This window comes from Pan paniscus, chromosome 20, assembly GCF_029289425.2.
Source record: "Pan paniscus chromosome 20, NHGRI_mPanPan1-v2.0_pri, whole genome shotgun sequence".
NCBI classification, from domain to species: Eukaryota; Metazoa; Chordata; class Mammalia; order Primates; family Hominidae; genus Pan; species Pan paniscus.
In genome coordinates, this window is record NC_073269.2 from 64,732,639 (window position 1) to 64,753,662 (window position 21,024).

At 55.8% G+C, this 21,024-nt stretch overlaps 2 protein-coding genes across 13 annotated transcripts; both read left to right on the plus strand.

Annotated features, from left to right (window-relative positions):
• The first annotated feature begins 575 nt into the window (after positions 1 to 575).
• On the plus strand, positions 576 to 12,751 carry LOC103785741 (zinc finger protein 324A). The gene is given in 5 exon segments (XM_008969668.4): positions 576 to 6,332; positions 8,342 to 8,468; positions 8,890 to 9,006; positions 9,897 to 11,181; positions 11,183 to 12,751. Coding segments are annotated over 5 exon segments (1,842 nt in total). The 5' UTR covers positions 576 to 6,188; the 3' UTR covers positions 11,352 to 12,751.
• A 975-nt stretch (positions 12,752 to 13,726) lies between these two features.
• On the plus strand, positions 13,727 to 20,397 carry ZNF446 (zinc finger protein 446). 12 transcript variants are annotated; one of them, XM_008969672.6, is made up of 7 exons: positions 13,727 to 15,666; positions 16,348 to 16,726; positions 16,803 to 16,989; positions 17,250 to 17,344; positions 18,810 to 18,894; positions 19,097 to 19,186; positions 19,343 to 20,397. In XM_008969672.6, the coding sequence occupies exons 2-7, from the start codon at positions 16,388 to 16,390 to the stop codon at positions 19,891 to 19,893; spliced, it is 1,347 nt and encodes a 448-aa protein (XP_008967920.1). In that variant the 5' UTR covers positions 13,727 to 15,666; positions 16,348 to 16,387; the 3' UTR covers positions 19,894 to 20,397. The 12 variants fall into 12 exon arrangements, with proteins under 12 accessions (XP_008967920.1, XP_008967918.1, XP_008967921.1 ...); XM_008969670.6 differs by having other exon boundaries at positions 13,727 to 15,358; positions 19,013 to 19,186; XM_008969673.6 differs by having other exon boundaries at positions 13,727 to 15,358; positions 19,013 to 19,186; positions 19,460 to 20,397.
• The last annotated feature ends 627 nt before the right edge of the window (positions 20,398 to 21,024 follow it).

Consider the following 21,024-nt stretch of genomic DNA (forward strand, 5'->3'; position numbering starts at 1 on the left):
CCTCCGTCTCCCAGGTTCAAGTGATTCTCCTGCCTCAGTCTTCTGAGTAGCTGGGATTACAGGCGCCCACCACCATGCCCGGCTAATTTTGTATTTTTAGTAGAGACAGGGTTTCTCCATGTTGGTCAGGCTGGTCTCGAACTCCCAACCTCAGGTGATCTGCCCATCTTGGCCTCCCAGAGTGCTGGGATTACAGGCGTGAGCCACTGCGTTTGTTTTTTCATGAAGCGTCTCGGTCTGTCGCCCAGGCTGGAGTGCAGTGGCGCAACCTTGGCTCTGCCTCTTGGGTTCAAGCCATTCTCCTGCCTCAGCCCCTCTAGTAGCTGGGATTACAGGCTTGCGCCACCATACCTGGCTAATTTTTGTATTTTTAGTAGAGACGGGGTTTCACCATGTTGGCTGGGCTGGTCTCAAACTCCTGACCTCAAGTGATCGGCCCATCTTGGCCTCCCAAAGTGGTGAGATTACAGGCGTGAGCCACTGCGCCTGCCTACATACCATGATTTTAAAGTTGCAGCTGTTTCCTATTGCTTGTAACTCAGTCTTGTCTTTTCAATGGTAACCAATTTCTGTTTCAAACTGAAAGGTTCATGAGGGTGAGTTCTTCTATTAGTCTGTTTTGTGTCACTATAAAGGAACACCTAAGGCTGGGTAATTTATAAAGAAAAGAGGATTAATTGGCTCATGGTTCTGCAGGATGTACAGCCATGGCACCAGCATCTGCATGGCTTCTGGTGGGACCTCAGGAAGCTTGCAATCATGATGGAACATGAAGGAAGAGCTGGCATATCACATGGCAAGACAGGAAGCAAGGCGGGGGGGAAGTGTCACACACTTTTTTTTTTTTTTTTTTGAGGAGTCTCGCTCTGTTGTCCAGGCTGGAGTGCAGTGGCACAATCTCGGCTCATTGCAACCTCCGCCTCCCGGGTTCACGCCATTCTCCTGCCTCAGCCTCCCAAGTAGCTGGGACTACAGGTGCCCGCCACCACGCCCAGCTAATTTTTAATATTTTTAGTAGAGACGGGGTTTCACCGTGTTAGCTAGGATGGTCTCGATCTCCTGACCTTGTGATCCACCCGCCTCGGCCTCACAGCAGAGTGGTAGGATTACAGGCGTGAGCCACCGCGCCTGGCCCACTTTTTTTTTTTTTTTCTGAAATGGAGTTTCACTCTTGTTGCCCAGGCTGGGGTGCAATGGCACGATCTCAGCTCACTGCAACCTCTGCCTCCTGGGTTCAAGTGATTCTCCTGCCTCAGCCTCCTGAGTAGCTGGGATTACAGGTGTGCACCACCATGTCAGCTAATTTTTGTATAATATTTTTAGCAGAGACAGGGTTTTGCCATGTTGGCCAGGCTAGTCTCAAATTCCTGGCCTCAAGTGATCCACCTGCCTCAGCTTCCCAAAGTGTTGGGATTACAGGTGTCAGCCACTGCAGCCAGCCATCACACACTTTTTTTTTTTTTTTTTTTTGAGACGGAGTCCTGCTCTTTAGCCCAGGCCGGATTGCAGTGGCACAATCTCGGCTCACTGCAAGCTCTGCCTCCCGGGTTCACGCCATTCTCCTGCCTCAGCCTCCCGAGTAGCTGGGACTACAGGTGCCCGCCACCGCGCCTGGCTAATTTTTTGTATTTTTAGTAGAGACGGGGTTTCACCATGTTAGCCAAGATGGTCTCGATCTCCTGACCTTGTGATCCGCCCTCCTTGGCCTCCCAAAGTGCTGGGATTACAGGCGTGAGCCACCGCACCTGGCCTATGTTGAGTTTTAGGCCACAAAAAATTGACCAAAAATTTTTTGACAATTGCATCTTTAACCATGGACATTTTAAGTTTTGTCCTCAGCTGGGCGCGGTGGCTTATGCCTGTAATCTTAGCACTTTGAGAGGCCAAAGCAGGCAGATCATTTGAGGTCGGGAGTCCGAGACCAGCCTGACCAACATGGAGAAACCCCGTCTCTAATAAAAATACAAAATTTGCTGGGTGTGGTGGCCCATGTCTGTAATCTCAGCTACTCAGGAGGCTGAGGCAGAAGAATTGCTTGAACCCAGGAGGCGGAGGTTGCAGTGAGCCGAGATCGAGCCATTGCACTCCAGCCTGGGCAATAAGAGCAAAACTCCATCTCAAAAAAAAAAAAACAAAAAAGTTTTGTCCTCTTCCTTCTTGGGGAGTTGCTTTGAAGCTTTACAGCAACCAAGGAATCTATTTCACTGATGAAACAATTCAATCTACTTTAACATATGGCTGGTTATTTAGAATGTCCATTTTGCATACTACTCTCAGTCTTCCAGACTGCTGGAATGTACAAATAAGGTAATAGAAAATCAATTTACAAAGCTTACAGAAACTTTTAACCTTCCGTGGCCTAAGGCTTTTCCAATAGTCCTGAATGAAGGAACCTACAAACCAGCTCTCCTTAATGTGAGCTCCTGGGAGACAAAAATATCAAAGATCAAGGGCTCCAACCTGGAGATTTTGTTTATGAGAAATGCCATCTAATAAAGGACTCCCTACAACCATGTTGAAGAGAACTCCAGCCTGGGCAACATGATGAAACCCCATCTCAACAACAAGAACAAAAAAAGCAAAAATTAGCTGGCATGCACCTATAGTCCCAGCTACTTGGGAGGCTGAGGTGGGAGGATGGCTTGGGCCCAGGAGGCAGAGGTTGCAGTGAGGTGGGTTGTGCCACTGTACTCCAGCCTGGGCAAAAGAGCTAGACCCTGTCTCAAAATAAAGAAGTTGAGGGAGGCATATCAGATATTCTTAACCAATCCTTATGCAAGCTAAATTCAAAGGCATTGACTTGCAGATTCACATTTTTCATTTTAAAAAAATGCAGCCCATGGCCGGGCGCAGTGGCTCATGCCTGTAATCCCAGCACTTTGGGAGGCCGAGGCGGGTGGATCATGAGGTCAGGAGATCGAGACCATCCTGGCTAACACGGTGAAACCCCGTCTCTACTAAAAATACAAAAAATTAGCTGAGCATCGTGGCGGGAGCCTGTAGTCCCAGCTACTCGGGAGGCTGAGGCAGGAGAATGGCTTGAACCCGGGAGGCGGAGCTTGCAGTGAGCCGAGATCCTGCCACTGCACTCCAGCCTGGGCAACAGAGCGAGACTCCGTCTCAAAAAAAAAAAAAAAAAAAAAAAGCAATCGTGCTTGAGTAGACATCTTCGATCATTCCAGATCTCCAACTGAGGCAGTCCCATTCCCCAAGAAGGAAGAGGACAAAACTTAAAATGGCATGGTTAAAGATGTGATTGTCAAAAAAAAAAAAAATTGGTCATTTTAGTTTTTGTGGCCGAAAACTCAATAATCATAATTATGACTGATAGCATACCATATACCAGTCATCTTATAGCTCAAACCAGGATGAGAAGTAGAAAATTTGTTAGAAAATATCACTTAGGCGGTCGAGCGCGGTGGCTCATGCCTGTAATCCCAGCACTTTGGGAGGCCAAGGCGGGTGGATCACCTGAGGTCAGGAGTTCAAGATCAGGCTGGTCAACATGGTGAAACCCCGTCTCTAGTAAAAATACAAAAATTAGTCGGTTGTGGTTGCAGGCACCTGTAATCCCAGCTACTCAGGAGGCTGAGGCAGGAGAATCACTTGAACCTGGGAGGCAGAGATTGCAGTGAGCAGAGATCACGCCATTGCACTCCAGTCTGGGCCACAGAGCAAGACTCCATCTCAAAACACACACACACACACACACACACACACACACACACACACACACACACTAAAACAGAAAATATCACTCAGGCCAGGTGCAGTGGCTCACACTTATAATCCCAGCACTTTCGGAGGCCAAGGCAGGCGGATCACTTGAGGTCAGGAGTTCGAGACCAGCCCAACATGGCAAAACCTTGTCTCTACTAAAAATACAAAAATTAGGTGGGTATGGTGGCATGCACCTGTAATTCCAACTATTCGGGAGGCTGAGGCACGAGAATCTCTTGAACCCAGGAGGTAGAGATTGCAGTGAGCCAAGATTGTTTCACTGCGCTCCAGCCTGGGTGACAGAGCGAGATGCTGTCTCAAATAAATAATTAAATTAAAAATTAAAAAATGAAACGTTTGAAGAGTTAAAATGCCTCAAAATATTCATACGTAGCTTAAAATGGTAATAATGCCTCTAAGCATTTGATCAAATCACAACTTTAATACTACTTTTTTTTTTTTTTTTTTTTTTTTTTTTGAGGCAGAGTCTTGCTCTGTCACCCAGGCTGGAATGCAGTGGTGTGATCTCGGCTCACTGCAAGCTCCACCTCCCGGGTTCATGCCATTCTCCTGCCTTAGCCTCCTGAGTAGCTGGGACTACAGGCGCCCGCCACCACACCCGGCTACTTTTATTTTTGTATTTTTTAGCAGAGACTGGGTATCACCGTGTTAGCCAGGATGGTCTCGAGCTCCTGACCTCAAGATCCGCCCACCTCGGCCTCCCAAAGTGCTGGGATTACAGGCGTGAGCCACAGCGCCCGGCCACAACTTGAATAGTTCTAAGTGTTGGGTTTTTTTTTTTCTTCAGGGTTTTTGAACTTTAATACTTCTAAGTGTTGGGTTTTTTTTTTCCCCCTCAGGGTTTTTGTTTGTTTTTTTCTTGAGACAGGGTCTCTCTCTTACCCAGGCTGGAGTGCAGGGGCTCCATCATAGCTCACTGCACACTCCAACTCCTGAACTCAATCCTCCCACCTCAGCCTCCCATGTAGCTGGTATTACAGGCATGCAAGACCATGCTCAGCTAATTTTTATATATTTTTTATAAAGATGGGGTCACATTTTGTTGCTCAGGCTGGTCTCAAACTCCTAGGCTCCAGTGATCGCTCACCTTGGCCACCCAAAGTGCTCAGATTCCAGGTGTGAGCCACTGCGCCCAGTCCTGAAATGTTCTTAAATTCTTTCAAAGTAGCAAAATTTATATTAAAACATTCCAAACATGATGAGCTCCCTTGCTCTACAAGGATTTACAAGTAGAATCAATTAGGTGGACAGTTATAGCTGACAGTTGACAGAGAGATAGTTATAGATGGAGGTAGGTATAGAGGGAGGGAGGCAAAAAGAGTTAAGGAACTGGACAGCTGAGAACTGTCTACGGGTTCCAAAAACAAGACAAAGAACCTTTTATTATCTGCCAAACAAGACAGTCTACATTGAGACTGCTCTGCCTTTCGTTTTTATGAGTCAAAGACACTTCAATTGGCCTGTAATCCCAGCACTTTGGGAGAACGAGGCGGGCGGATCACCTGAGGTCAGGAGTTCAAGACCAGCCTGGCCAACATGGTGAAACTCCATCTCTACTAAAAAATACAAAAATTAGCCAGGCATGGTGGCGCGCACCTGTGGTACCAGCTACTACGGAGGCTGAGGCGGGAGGATCAATTGAACCTGAAGGCAGAGGTTGCAGTGAGCCGAGATTGTGCCACTGCACCCCAGCACGGGCAACAGAACAAAGACCCTGGTAAAAACAAACAAACAAACAAACAAAAAAAAACAAACCTTAAATGAGTCCCAAGAAAAAAGGAAAAAAGAATGAATATTGTGATGTGTGGGGCAAGACAAGATCTAGATGGTCTAAGGACAAGCAAATCTGGGGAATTAACTTCTGCCCATCCAAATTACAAGGAAAACAGATGCTTTGGGCAAGCGTCGAGGAACAATCTCATACTTAAGACAAATGTAGGCTTACGGGCTGAGAATTCTTGGTGTAAAGGTTGAAAACGGACCTTAAACCTTTACGGGACATTGACACAGAGAGGTCAAACCGGCGCCTAGGACGCACAGTCAGTGAGAGGCAGAGCTGGGAAGGGAACCCGGAGCTCCAGGCATCGGCTCCTCCACCTCCACCTGCGCTACCCGGTGCATTTTCTCCTCCGTGCTCCCTGCTGGTGTTGCCTCTTGGAACCTCGGCAGTTTCTGCTTTCGCACCTGCAGGGTTTAGTCTCCGGGACTGCTTGGGAGGACACCTGGAATGCCGAAGGCAGGACTACACACCGGGCGAATCCACCAGCGCCACCAAGCCCTTGAAAACCCGAGGCCGCCGCGCGACTCCATTTCCCAGCGCCCCGCGCGGCAGGGGCTTGGACGTTGCCAAGGAGACCGGTAGTGGCCCCGCCTCCACGCAGGGAAACAGGCGGGAACCACATGACTCGGAAGGCTGTACGCAAGCGTCCGCGGCGCGCACTGGGCCAATGAGAACCGAAGGGCTGGACTTCCGGCGGTGGGACTGTCACTTCGCCGCCCGCGTCAGGCCACACCGGTGGTCTGGGCTGGGGCCCGCGGGTCGGGTCCGGTTTCCAGGAGGTTCCTGGTGCTCGAGGCTGGCGGCGAGGAAGGTACTGGCTGAGGGCCCGCGTCGGGCCCGCCCTGCGCACGCGTCGTGATCAAGGGCGCCGGCCGCTGGCCGCGCCCCCAAGCCTCTGTTTCTCAGAGTGCGTCGTGGGCGTCCAGGGGACTGTCGGGCCGCGGCGGGAGCCATGCGCTCTCCCACCGTGCGGCAGCCCAGGAGGCTGCGCGCTGGGCGTTCCACGTCCATGATGGCCGGGGAGACTGAGGCGCGGGGCGGCCCCGGGACGCTGCGGGCGGGGATGGCGGTCCTGGGTGGTCCATGCCTTTCTTCCCTCCCAGTTGCGGGTTCCGCTGGCGGCGGTGGCGCTGACAAGCCCGCGCCGGGGGGGGCGGGGGAGTCCCTGCTCACACAGACCGCGCCCTCACGGAGGGAGGCCGCTTCCTAGACCTCGCCTAGTCGTCTTTCCTCTCCCTGGCCTGGGGGGTTGCGGGGGTCAGTGCAAACTCCTGTGTCCAGGGCACTGGTGAGCTCCCGACTTCCGGCAGCCAGGGGGCTGAGGTCCTGAAGGAGGCTCCGAGGGGAGAGTCCTGTGTGTGCAAAACCTGGGAGGGGAGCCGAAGCCCAGGTGCTTCTGGGACTGAGCGCTCTCGATGTGGAGCTGGAGGAGAGGGGATGCGTGCGGCTGCAGTAGCAGGCGAGGGAGTGGGCTTTATCTCGAGGGCGTCGGGAGACATAGAAATTTTTGAACAGAATCAGGATATCCTCTGAGTTGGGACTTTAAAACGGTTCCACCGTTTGTTGCGTGGAGAACAGACATGCAGGGGTGTCGGCATGAAGGGAAGAACCGACTGCCACAGTCTGGGCAGCAGTGGAGGTGGGCGACCAGGTGAATTCTGGTGGATCTGCGGATGCATCAAGTGTGGGCTGTTTGAAGAACTAAGTACCCCATGTTGTTCAGCCTGAGCGCCTGGAAGAAGAGAGCTGCTGTAGATAGAAAGGAGAATTGAAAGGAAAGCAGGTTTCCTTCAGGGGAAAGCTCAAGAGTCTGGGATGTCCCAGGTTGGTCATGTCACTGGACCTGACGTTGTTGGTGTCCTGGGCTGTGGACAGGGCCTATGAATTGGACTGAGGAATGGGCAGGGACTCAGCCAGGTGTGGGCAGTTATGGCTTGAGGGTAAAGAAGACCAGCTGGGATGCCTGGGGCTATTGGGAAGAGCCTAGCACCTAACTGAGGAGGGGAGGGTGGCAACAGAGAGGGGAAGAAAGAGAGGGGACACCGGGTGGAAGGAGGAAGGGATTGAGTTCCTCTGTGTTCACAGGTTGTTGAGGCTGCTCCCCTGTGGCGACTGGTGAGAATCATCCAGTCCCTCAGGCTGGATGAGCAGCCTGGAAATGTCAGGCAAGCAGGCTCAGCAGGGGAGGGTCCCGGTGATGGGTATGCCTGGGAAGCCCCAGCTGGGACTCATAGTTTCTTGCTACAAGAGCAGGAAGGGTGCATCTGGGGAGGGTCATGAGTGGTCATGCTGAGTCACGAGTGGACACCTGGGGCTGCTCTTGGTGTGGCAGCTGAGGGCCCAGCCAGGACTTGTTCTAGCCTGCTTGTGTATGGCGTTGCCAGTGGGGAGGCCAAGAAGGCATCTGGGGTCTGGTCAGGGAGGGCAGAGGGGAGGGGTCCCAGACATGTGAGGGAAGTGCCATCTGAAGATGGTGGGGGCAGAATCCAGGGAAGGAGGGTGAGTGTCTGAGGGACATCATGGGAGGTGGCTGTTGGGATGGGGAGCTTGGTCCTGGCTCACAGCCATACCTTAAACCAAGCTTGTCCAACCCACTGCCCAGGATGGCTTTGAATGCAGCCCAAAACAAGTTCGTAAACTTTCTTAAAACATGAGATGTTTATGCAATTTTTATTTTTTTTAGCTCATCAGCTGTTACTAGTGTTAATGTATTTTATGTGTTGCCCAAGACAATTCTTCTTCCAATGTGGCCCAGGGAAGCCAAAAGATTGGATAACCCAGCCTTAGACCATGGCTGTCTCTTCCTCCCTGCTCTTTTAGGACCAGATGGCCTTTGAGGATGTGGCTGTGTACTTCTCCCAGGAGGAGTGGGGGCTCCTGGACACAGCCCAGAGGGCCCTGTACCGCCGCGTGATGCTAGACAACTTCGCACTTGTGGCCTCGCTGGGTAAGGTCCTAGATACGCCATGAAATGGGCAACTGATAACAAGCTGACTGGCCAGGGCTGCCCCCTCACCTCCCTGGTGGCTGACGAGCAGGCCCATACCTTGCAGCCAGGGGCCATGTGGAATAGGGGTCTGGTCCTATAGACATGCAGTCTGGTTGGCTCAACCACTCCCTGTGGCGCTGTCCGGCTGTGGCCTCTCCGAGCCTTGGCTCAGTCCCCTTCCTTTGGTGCCCTGGGCACAGTTGCTGCCCTGGGGATGAATGAGCTATTCCTGTGAGCCCCTTGCCCTGTGCCATCTTTAGATTCTGCAGTTGCACAGATGACATTTTCTGTTTCCATGAAGCCCTGACTCCTGCCCTCTGTTTGGAGGTGGGTTATCTTGAGCTGGGGCTGGACTCTAACCTGCACCTCCTCCTCACAGGACTCTCCACCTCTCGACCTCGTGTGGTCATCCAACTGGAGCGTGGCGAGGAGCCCTGGGTTCCCAGTGGAACGGACACAACCCTGTCCAGGACCACCTACAGGAGGCGCAACCCTGGTGAGAGGGAGCTCAGGGTGGGGTGAATTCAGGACCAACCTGTGGTCATGCCTCTGTCCCTGGTTCCCAGACTCCCCAGAAGCACCCTCCTCACCTCCCTCCCACCCGATTCCCTTCCCTTCCATCATCAGCCCCTCCTGGAGGCTGCAGCCTTAGCTGCCCTTGAAGGTGGAGCTCCAAGGGCACAGGAGCTGGGTTGACACAGAAGGGCACTCAGGCTATGGTGAGACCATCTCAGAGTCCTGCTATCAGCTGGGCTGGCCTCAAACCCTCCATGGCTAGTCACTGCCATAATTGATGGGTCATTTTTTTCACCCATCATTCATCTTTGTGTTCAACAAACGTTTCCTGAGTGCTCACAGTGGTCAGGCCCAGTCCAGGCAGTGTAGACACAGCCTCAATCAGGACGACCCTGGTCCTGCTTTTCTGGGGCTCATGGTGTGGTGGGAGAGGCAGTCGGTAAGCAGGATTCAGGAGTATAGTTTAGAGCACTGGATGGAGGTCATTGCAGGAGCAGGTTGGGGAGTAGGTGCCTGAGAAGGGGGACAGGGGCGGGGGGAAGGGGGTAAGCAATGGAAAGAGTGTGGGCGGAATAGCCAGTGTGGAAATGTATGCGGCATACAGCAGCCGCTAGTTTTCCTCAGCTTCACATCCTGGGTGACTGGGGGCTGCCACCTTGATCATGGGAGTCCCCAGTGTAGTCAGTGCCATACCTATCAGGGCAGATTGTTCCTCCAAACCCCAGCCCCTCCGGCAGGGCCAGCCTCATCTCTACTTTTCCCCTGAGCTTGTGCGCCAGCTCCGGGGTTCCTTCTTGCCTGTCCACTCAGCCTGCCCTGGTCCTCTCCTAACCAGGATGCCCCAGGTAACCACTGTTTCTCTGCCTTTAGGTTCCTGGAGTTTGACAGAGGATAGAGATGTTTCTGGAGAATGGCCACGAGCTTTCCCAGATACCCCACCTGGGATGACTACTAGCGTCTTCCCCGTTGCCAGTGCCTGCCACAGTGTAAAAAGCCTGCAGAGACAACGGGGTGCCTCCCCATCTCGGGAGAGAAAACCCACGGGGGTGTCGGTGATCTACTGGGAGAGGCTCCTGCTAGGCTCAGGCAGTGGGCAAGCCAGCGTCAGCCTGCGACTGACCTCCCCGCTTAGGCCTCCCGAGGGCGTCCGGCTTAGGGAAAAGACACTCACAGAGCATGCGTTGCTTGGGAGGCAGCCCAGGACGCCTGAGCGGCAGAAACCATGTGCACAGGAGGTACCTGGGAGAACCTTTGGGAGCGCCCAGGACCTGGAGGCTGCCAGCGGTCGGGGACATCACCGAATGGGTGCAGTTTGGCAGGAGCCTCATAGACTCCTCGGTGGCCAGGAGCCCTCGACCTGGGACGAGCTGGGCGAGGCTCTCTCCGCTGGGGAGAAGTCCTTCGAATGCAGGGCGTGCAGCAAAGTGTTCGTGAAGAGCTCCGACCTCCTCAAGCACCTACGCACCCACACCGGGGAGCGGCCCTACGAGTGCGCCCAGTGCGGCAAGGCCTTCAGCCAGACGTCGCACTTGACGCAGCACCAGCGCATCCACAGCGGCGAGACGCCCTACGCGTGCCCCGTGTGCGGCAAGGCCTTCCGGCATAGCTCCTCGCTGGTGCGGCACCAGCGCATCCACACGGCCGAGAAGTCTTTCCGCTGCTCCGAGTGCGGCAAGGCCTTCAGCCACGGCTCCAACCTCAGCCAGCACCGCAAGATCCACGCGGGTGGGCGTCCTTATGCCTGCGCACAGTGTGGCCGCCGCTTCTGCCGCAACTCGCACCTGATCCAGCACGAGCGTACGCACACAGGCGAGAAGCCCTTCGTGTGCGCGCTCTGCGGTGCCGCCTTCAGCCAGGGCTCCTCGCTCTTTAAGCACCAGCGCGTGCACACAGGCGAGAAGCCCTTCGCCTGCCCACAGTGTGGCCGCGCCTTTAGCCACAGCTCCAACCTCACCCAGCACCAGCTCCTGCACACGGGCGAGCGGCCCTTCCGCTGCGTGGACTGTGGCAAGGCCTTCGCCAAGGGCGCTGTGCTGCTCAGCCACCGGCGCATTCACACGGGCGAGAAGCCCTTCGTGTGCACGCAGTGTGGCCGCGCCTTCCGTGAGCGCCCTGCCCTCTTCCACCACCAGAGGATCCATACCGGCGAGAAGACCGTCCGGCGATCCAGGGCGAGCCTGCACCCCCAGGCCAGGTCTGTTGCCGGGGCATCATCAGAAGGTGCGCCAGCGAAGGAAACCGAGCCCACTCCCACCTCGGGCCCAGCCGCCGTCTCGCAGCCAGCGGAGGTCTGAGGTCACAGGTTGCAGCCCTGGCCTTCTGTGAATCCCTTCCACAGCTAAAGGGCATATGTCCTCTGCAGATCCACAGCAGAGAAAAAGTCCCGTGCTTGCTAGTCAGGGACAAGGGAGGCCCTTTGGCTGTGATTTCATTTGCACGTGGTGACAGGATTTGCCAGTTCACCCACAGATCACACCTCCATCCCCAAAGAGGTAGCACTGCAGCAACATCAGGGGGAAGACGTGGTGGCTGAACTCTAGTGGGGCCGAGACTATTCAGAGCCAGTAGGAGGCCGACAGTCACAGCACTGCACTGTGGTGCGGCTTCATGTGATGTGACAGTGGATGCTAAGGTGAGAGGGATGCAGGCATGGGTTGGGGGTGGCCCAGAGAAACTTATGACAGCTGTACACAAACTGGCTGCTGGAGAGATGTCCGCTGAGGGTATTCTCCCCTCAACCCACTGCCTCTGTTCATCCAAGACTTCCTAGGGGCCAGCCTAGCAGACAAGAGACCACAAGGGACTGGGGATCAGGGTCTGGGCTCTGTCAGCCGCCACCTCTGGGAAAAAGAAAAGGTTTGGGTCCACTGAACATCATGTTTGTAGACGCTGACAGGTGGGGTCCTAATGAGAGCCAACACATGCTCACTGCCAGCTCCTGTCCTGAGTACTGGGAAATTTCCCCTGAAGCCCTGTGAGATGGCTCTGTGGCTGGTATCCCGACTTGGAAGATGAGGAAACTGAGGCACACGGCCTGGCCTGGCTTCACACACATAGCCGACTCAGGAGAGGGATGCCCATGGGGGAACATGTGACTCTCAGCATTGGAAGGACAGAGCTAGGATGATGGCTTTCCAGTGGCACTCGTTCAGGTTTTTGCCCAAGTCTCAGCTTGGCCAAGGCCCGTCACTGACTGGTTTACCAAAGTCGATGTGAGGAGGAGCCTTTATACCTGAGGGGATGATGTTAACTTCAGACAAGATGGAGCTGCTCATTTTTGCCGGGTTTGGTGGCCACTTCACCCCCAACCCTGTCTCACCCCCATTATCCCTCCTCAATTGGAGGCTGGACAGAGCTGAATAGGAAAGACTTGCTATTGCCTAAGGCTATGTGTGACACCCTCCTGAGGACCTCCCCACCCCAGTGTAATGGCCCTTCATGGCAGGGACAGAAAGGTGGACTGGGGGCCATTTGCTTCCTGTGGCCTTCAGCAGACCAGGCCCTGTCCCTACCTGGAGCCTCACCTACAAGGAAATTCATGTTCTCCTTAATGGAAAAAAAAAAAAAAAAAAAAGACTACCATCTGCAACTCAGAGTAGGTGTTGCAGTTTCCTGTACAGCAGTTTGGACCTCCAGAGCACAGCCTCTTGTCCCTACTCCAGAGCATGGTTCAGTCTTAATAGCAGTTCAAGAGCTTCTCTGATAAAGGTTTCTTTTTAAACATTTGTGTGAACGGTAGCAACCTGACACCTATTTCACCCTCATACAATGCAGATGGTATTGAACATACCCTGACATGCCATCAGCGTTTGTCATCATCACAGAAGTTCCTGGACTTGGCTTCAACCTGGGTACCCTCAAGAGGCCACAGAGTAGAGATACAGCCTGTCTGCAGCCCAGGGAGGGAGTGGGATACCTGTATCCTTTTCAGGGTCAGAGGTGGGTTGGGGTAGCCAGGAGCTGGATGAAATGGGATAGAGTGGGGCTGTCTGGAGCAGCAACCCTGCTAGATGAGTCCTGGTGGATCCTGGCAAAAGGAGGATGGTAGGTGGAGAAACCAAGGCAGGGCTGTGTTCCTTCTGCTGCTGAGATAGAGGGTGTGGCCATGTGTGATGACCCTGCAAGGTTGACTCCAACCAGTGGGCGCTCCATCCCATGGCTTCCAAAATCCTGCAGCTATCCTGCCCTATACACAAAGAGCCCAGACCCAGGCCCCACACACTTGATATTGGGGCCAGACTCTTCCACCTATGAAACCTTACAGGTTCCTGCAGGGAGTGGAGACACACAGAACCTAGCTCCCCTGGAGCCTGCAAGACTTGGGCCACCAGAATCCCAGTAGGTCCCTGAACCATTGTCCCCCAGTAAGTCTGCAGAGCTGTGAAATGCAGACAATAACCCTTCCCTGCCTGAAAGAGCACTTTTCTGGGGAGCCCATGGGAGTCAGGAGCAAAAGCATCTGTCAAACAAGTAGATACCCAGAGAGTCACGTGAAATCATTTGTATGCCTCTGACAGACGCTTCTTGAGCGAAGTTTCTGCCCTGAGCCTGCCTGACCCCTTAGGCTGGGCTCAGTACCCTGTCTTCCCAGCAGCCGCCTCCCTCCATCAAGTTCCTTTCCACGTCTGCTTGTGCCCCTGTTGTCCCTCAGTTTGTCCACCCTCCTCCAATCTTCCCCTCCCCAAACCCATGACTGATCAGTGGCCCCCAACCTAGGCTCCCACCTCCACGCAGGTCTTGGCCCCTCAGCTGACCTCCCTCCAACCTCCCCCTCTGCTCTTAATTTTGAATAGGTAGTGACTGTAAAAGTATCCCTGGGCTTCTATGTCAAAAGGTCAGACTGAACACATGCATCTCACTGGGCTCAGAAATCCACTGAAACCACAGAGGGGAGTATTTAAAACACATAAACCCACAAGTATGAGGATGGTGACAGAGGAGTCAGGAGCAATGGCATTCCTAAGCTAGAAGTGGGTGAGAGCTGTCACTAAGTTAGGGAAGGCAAAATACTACGTGGCGACTTGGCGAAGAGGAGAGAGTTCCCACCAGGCTGACTCCAGAACCGCAGAAGGCTGAGAACCAGCAGCCCAGAGACAGGAGACCTATAACAAAGCTGCCTGGGGAACAACTACTGAAGAAGCCCTTAACGCCCCAATGCTCTCCCCACATGGTGGAGGGTGAAAGTTTGTTTTTTGTTTTTTTTTTCTCTGGGACTCTGCATAGTCCCAGAGAAAAGGCCTAAGCACCTCATCCCCAAAAACAACCTGAGGAGGCCTCTGGAAAGCTCCGAGTTGACAAGTCTCATCCACGCACATGCTCGGTGCTTCCAATCGGTGATTAAGACCACTGCTCTTCATCCAGAGCAGGCAGCAGGAATTCCCAGGTATCCAAAGAAACCAAAACAGTCGGTGTAATTTAGGACTGACTAATGGCTCGGCCACTTTGTGGAAGCAAAACTGACCCCACAGATTTAGAAAACTGTAACAGTGCTTATTGGGAGAAACTAGTGTCACCCTGGCTAGTTCTACTCCCCAAATTCAAAGGTAAATAAACGGTTGAGCACGTCCCATCAGCCTGGAGGGAAACCTCCACCCCCGACTTTGTAGGACTGACATCTGAAGACGTCAGAGACTGCGGTCACAACCGTCGGTACATCCTTAGGGCGCTTAACAGAGGTTAAAGGCGGCCCTCGCACCCTCCTGGCGGGCGAAAGCCCAGGCTCAGGGTGGCCTTCTACACCACCGCCTCTCCCGGGACCACTTGGAAGCGAGTCCCAGCGAACTACTCGACCTAGGAAACCACTGGGCCGCCACTTCCAGCCTCTTCGGAAGTCGAGGCAACGCTCCTGAACGTTGCCACGGGAACAGCTGGAGGCGGGTGGATATGCCCTAGCGTTATCTGGGGGCTGGCCCGGGGAATGGCGTGGGGGCGGCGGGGCCAAGCAAGCGCCACCTCTGATTGGGCAAAACCCCCTCCCCTCACCTGCCAATAGGAACCGGCCCACTGTACAGACGCGCAAGTTTATAACCTGGGAAGAGCTGCTCTCAGAGCGGAGGGAGACCATATAACTCTGGGACTCTGCCGTACCTCCTAGAGGAACAGAGCGCCTCTCAGGCGTCAGAGGCTGCTGCAAATGCGGGTCAGCGGGTCACGGTGGCGCCTGTCTTGCTGATGCTCATGGGAAATGTAGTTCAAAGGGCGTGGGAGGTGCCTTCGGTGCAGGCGAGAGATTGGTCAGCGCGGCGTCGCCGGGGCAACACCCGGCTGAGGCGCCCCGCGTTGTGCGGCGCCACATCCGGGAAGCGGCCTCCAAGCAACCGCTCCGGTTTGAGGTGAGCGCAGGCTGCCAGAGTGGGCGCAGCCTTTCCACCCCGTGGGAGGGCTTGGGGCCGCCCTCTGGGGCCTGAACGGCTCCGGCTGTCGGCGCCCTGGAGGGCCCGCCCACTTCCCGACAGGCCGCGCGCGTCACCTCAGCCTTCGCTCAGGCCTTTCCTACCCTCAACGCCGTTCCGGGGGGCCGGGCCCGGCAAGTCCTCTTGGAACGCCTCCCTCTTGCCTTCCCCTTTTGGGGACAGATCCCGAAGTTCGAGCATCCCTCGGATAGGCCGGGTGTCAGGCCTGGTCTCTCAGGCCCGTCCAGGTGGGCGTCTTTCACTGCAGACCCTCAGGGCCGGGATGCTGTGGCCATCCCTCGACTCCGCGCAACGTGGAGCTTTGGCCCCGCTTTTCTTGGCCTTTGCTTTTCGTTTTTACATGCACGGGCCCCGGCAGTGTGAGTCGCCCACGGCTCGCTGTGGTCAGCGAGCACGATGTCCAGGTGCCCCTCCCCAGAGCCAGTCCTAAAGGAGGCCCCACCCAGTCAACCTCCCCGAGATTGTGGAGGGCGACTCGTCCCCGTACATTACAGCCTGGCCCCACCTTCTACCCGCTGCCTCCTCCACCCTCGGAACCCGCCCACCCTGGTCCACTCTCCTCGCTCCTCGGCTGGACACTGTGGCTCCTCAGCCTGGCGCTGGAACTCTGTGATGACTGTCCTTCTCCACCTCTTTAGCGTCATCTCCCAGCAGTCCCCTGTTGGACCCAACTGTTTGCAATTTCCAGGAAGCTCCCCGGACACCTTGTGTCCAAGCATTTGTCCCTGAGGCTTCCTCCTGCTCTCATTCGCCATCATCGTTTAGGTCCCGTGACCCTCCTCTGGCCTTATCTCCTCTGGCCTCAGAGCACACTCGGTCCTGGTCTCAGCCCCCTGGGCTGAGCCTGGTGTCTGCCTTCCCCTGGCCAGATTCTCTTGGCTGACATTCCGACCCTTCCTTTTCTGTAGGCCCATCCTGACGATTCCAAGACCACCCCCTTGAGCAAGAATGCCATCCCCTCTGGGTCCCCCATGCCTGCCCCTCATGGACCCAGAGACCACCCTTGAGCCTGAGACTGCCCGCCTCCGCTTCCGAGGGTTCTGCTACCGGGAGGTGGCAGGTCCCCGAGAAGCCCTGGCCCGGCTGCGTGAGCTGTGTTGCCAGTGGCTGCAGCCTGAGGCACACTCCAAGGAGCAGATGCTGGAGATGCTGGTGCTGGAGCAGTTCCTGGGCACACTGCCTCCCGAGATCCAGGCCTGGGTGCGCGGTCAGCGGCCAGGCAGTCCTGAGGAGGCCGCTGCCCTAGTCGAAGGACTACAGCATGACCCTGGGCAACTGTTGGGCTGGGTGAGTGTGGCTGGCATCAGCTTCTTGGAGGGATAGACCCTGGCTAGAGCCATTGTGACCTACCTCTTCTCCTCAGATCACAGCCCATGTCCTGAAGCAGGAGGTGCTCCCTGCAGCCCAGAAGACAGAGGAACCACTTGGGAGCCCCCACCCCTCAGGGACAGTGGAGTCCCCTGGGGAGGGTCCCCAGGACACAATAGAGGGGTCTGTCCAGCTCAGCTGCAGTGTGAAGGAGGAGCCCAATGTCGATGGACAGGAAGTGGGTGAGGTTGGGGTCCCACCAGAGATGAGGGACTCCTGGAGGGAGTGTGGACATTCCTGGCTAGGGTGGGAGTCCCAGGAGAGGTGTGTCAAGGCTGGGACTCCTGAAGTGAATGTGGATGTCCCTGTCTGGCATGGGGACCTGGGAGGCAGGAGCCAAGGGCTGGCTACGTGCCATGTCACACAGCAGAGGAGCTCCTCATCTGCCATGGCTCATGTGGGCAGCCCCTGACACCACCCTTCCATCTGCCCCACTTTTCAGCACCCTCCAGCCCTCCACTTGCAGCACAGTCCCCTGAGGGGCACCATGGACACCAAGAACCAGCCTCCACATCCTTCCACCCACCCAGGATTCAGGTGAGCAGCCTCAAGTGGGAAGTATAGGCCCCAGGTGTGGGAAGGGACTGTCCCCATGGCTGCCCTCTGCCTGGTGGTTTTCCAGGCTCCTTGACTAGTGGCTCTTTGCTTCCCAGAAGTGGAGTCTGTAAAAGCTGTACCCCTTCACAGGACCTGGGGCAGAGGGACAGACTGGTGATCTATTATTGAAAAGGATTTGGGGCTGGACATGGTGGCTTACACCTGTAATCCTAGCACTTTGGGAGGCTGAGGTGAGCGGATCACCTGAGGTCAGGAGCTCGAGACCAGCCTGACCAATGTGGTGAAACCCTGTATCTACTAAAGATACAAAAATTAGCCAGAAGTGGTGGCAGGCGCCTGTAATCCCAGCTACTAGGGAGGGTGAGGCAGGACAATTGCTTGAACCCAGGAGGCAGAGGATGCAGTGAGCCGAGATTGTGCCACTGCGCTCCAGCCTGGTCAACAAGAGCAAAATTGTGTGTCAAAAACAAACAAAAAAAAGGATTTGGGCCTCAAGCCATGGAAACCCAGTTTAGAGTGGCTGGAACTAGTGGGCTTGGCTTCCTCACCTCCAGAGAAGTTAGCTGGGAGGTTTGCTGCTCCCAGAGGTCCTGAGCCAGACCTGGGGATTTGAACTTTTGTGTGTAGCCGGGGAGGGGAGAAGATTACCAGCTGTGGCAGGACTCCCCCCACACCTGAGACCAGATGGAGACACTCTCCCTGGGAAATGCCCGAAGTCCCTTCTCTCCTAGGGGTTTCCTCAGAGGCCACCTGTTAGGCCTGGAAGCTCAGCTTGAGGCCTCTTCTACCTGGATCGCTTGGTTCCCAAGTGTGGGTAGCGAGGTCTTTTCCTCTCCCGGCTCCTCTGCTTCTAACAACTCCACTGGGGAGCTTCAGCAGCAACATTGCTCGTCGAGATGTGTTTCGAGGCTAAGAAGTCGTTCCAGGCTCCCTCCACAGCCCCATGGCACAGTCAGAAAGTGAGGCAGGGTGGGTAGGCTGCACTTTCCAGTGTCCTCACCTCCAGCCAGCACCATCTCTAGCTGTGGCTCCTCACAGCTGCCGCCTTCCTGCCCCTGGACTTGCCACAGCTTGTCCCTCAGGATTATTTTTCCCAACCCAGCAAAGCCCCAGATGATGGGACTCAGGCAGCAAGGAGGGCTGACCCCCAATCAGGGAGTTCATTCCTCGATAAAGTCACTCAGGTCCCTGTGATGCTGCCAAACCTGCCCTCTGAGCAGGATGGTGTAGTAGAGGGGGATGAGTGCTGGCAGCAGCACTGGTCAGGTGATCTGAAGGAGAACCCCTGCACTTAACAAACACACACCTTGAGATCATTCTCAGCAGGAGGGGCAGACGAGGCGTAGGTAACCTGCTGACTCTTCCGGGTAATAGGTAAGAATGTGAACCAGACAGGGCAGGGAAGGGGTGGAAAGGCGCCTACAGTGATGGGCCACATCCGCAGGAGGAGTGGGGGCTGCTGGACCGGTCACAGAAGGAACTGTACTGGGATGCGATGCTGGAGAAGTACGGCACAGTGGTCTCCCTGGGTGAGGACCAGCCAGCCCCACCCCGCCCCTCTCCCTGGGGCCTGCACCCACCCTGCAGTAGGCCTAGCTGGGCAGGGCCTCTGTGCCACCAGCCCTACCCAGCTCTCCCACCTTCCAGAGGAACACCCTGTCACCTACCAGAACCGACCCCACCCCTCCTTCAAGCAAACCCCACGCCTAACTGTGCCCCCCACCCGGGCAGGGTTACCGCCCCACCAGCCAGAGGCACAGGCCCAGTCAGAGCTGGGGATGCTGCTCACGGGGACAGGCGTCTGCAGAAGCCTGCGCTCGGGTGAGTGCCCCACACCATCCAGCCTGAATCACCCCTCCTGTATCGGTGGGACCTGAGCCACCCACTCATGGGGGGACGGGAGCTTGTGCCACAGCCACAAGCCTGAGGGAGGGGGTGCTGAGTGCCGGGACTCACCTGGTTTGCCCCTGCCCCCAGGAAATGAGAGTGAGGGTCCACCCGGCTGCCCAGAGGCCCAGCCGCCCCAGGGCCCAGGGCCAGCAGCCTGGGAGGGCTTGTCTGGGGCTGCCACTCCTGCCCCCACTGTGCGCCCAGGGACACCGCCAGTGCCCACTCAGCCCACACCCGCAGAGACGAGACTGGAGCCGGCTGCCACCCCCAGGAAGCCCTACACGTGCGAGCAGTGTGGCCGCGGCTTCGACTGGAAGTCAGTGTTCGTCATCCACCACCGGACACACACGAGTGGGCCAGGTGTGCAGTCCCCGGGGCTAGCCACCGGGGAAAGCACAGAGAAGCCACCACAAGGGGAGCTGGCCTTTCCGCACCACCCCCGACGCTCACTCACAGGCCCCCGGAGCTACCCGTGTGAGGAGTGCGGGTGCAGCTTCAGCTGGAAGTCGCAGCTGGTCATCCACCGCAAGAGTCACACAGGCCAGCGGCGTCACTTCTGCAGTGACTGTGGCCGCGCCTTCGACTGGAAGTCGCAGCTGGTCATCCACCGCAAGGGCCACCGGCCGGAGGCTCCATGAGCAGCCAGACAGCACAGTCCCTCGGGGCCTCGGTGTTCTCGGGGCCTGGATACAGCCTCTGGGGCACCAGCAGAAGACTCTGGAGGCAGCAGGGGATGCCAGAGTGAACAAGGGGTCCCAAGCCAGTTCCCTGCCCCTGGTCTGGTCTCCCCCAAAAGACCTGGGTGCAAGGAAAAGGAGCTGCTCCCTCTCTTCTTGCCCCTGCCTCCTAGAGGGAGGTCTGGGTTCCCTTCTATGGCTGACCAGTGCCTGTGGGGTGACTGCCAAGCACCAGGCTCCCTCCCTCCCTGTGACATGGCCTGGGCTGACAACACTCCCTCTCCTGGGACCTCCTTGCCTCAGGTGGGTGTTCAAAAACTGTGCCTTCCCACTCGTCTGTGCAGAGGCTGGGCCTGAGGTCTCAGTGTGGAGAGCAGCAGAAGACCCAGGAAAGCACAGCTGGCTTCCGTTTCTCCTGCTCCCTGTGTGTGTTAGAATTTTAACATAAATTCCACTTTGATAATATGGAGTTTCTGAATAAGAATCCTGATTTCTGGCTTCTGCTGGTCGGGAAATAGGCAGTTTGCTGTCTCTGCCCAGTAGCTGCAGCACAGGGCAGTTGAGCCCAGAACGGCCAAACCTCTGTTGCCACAGAACCCAGGTCCCAGGTCCCCAGCCTCCCTTGCTCCTTGCCGCCCACATCACTCACCAGCCTCACTGGCCTTGGAACTCATCAGTCCCGGCTTGAGAGACACAAAGGGGATTTCCTTTCCAAGTACGGCTGGACAAGGGGGACCTCTGAGAAGAGGGGCTGCAAGCAGGGGTTGCACCAAGGCCATGGGTACTTCTAGGTCGGCCGCACCCTCCATGGTTAGCTGGTCATGCAGCAGGAAGGCAAAAGGTCAGCTCCCTGGGAAGCACCGGATCTCTGGGCAGTCACTGGGGACTCGCCAATGCACTGTATTAGTTTTCTGTTGCTGCTTTAACAAACTTGGCAGCTTGAAACAACAGATTTATTCTCTTATAGCTCTGAAGGTCAGAACTCTGACATGGGTCCCACTGGGCTAAAATCAAGGTTTTGTTTTGTTTTGTTTTGTCTGAGATGGAGTCTCGCTCTGTCGCCCAGGCTGCAGTGCGGTGGCACAATCTCGG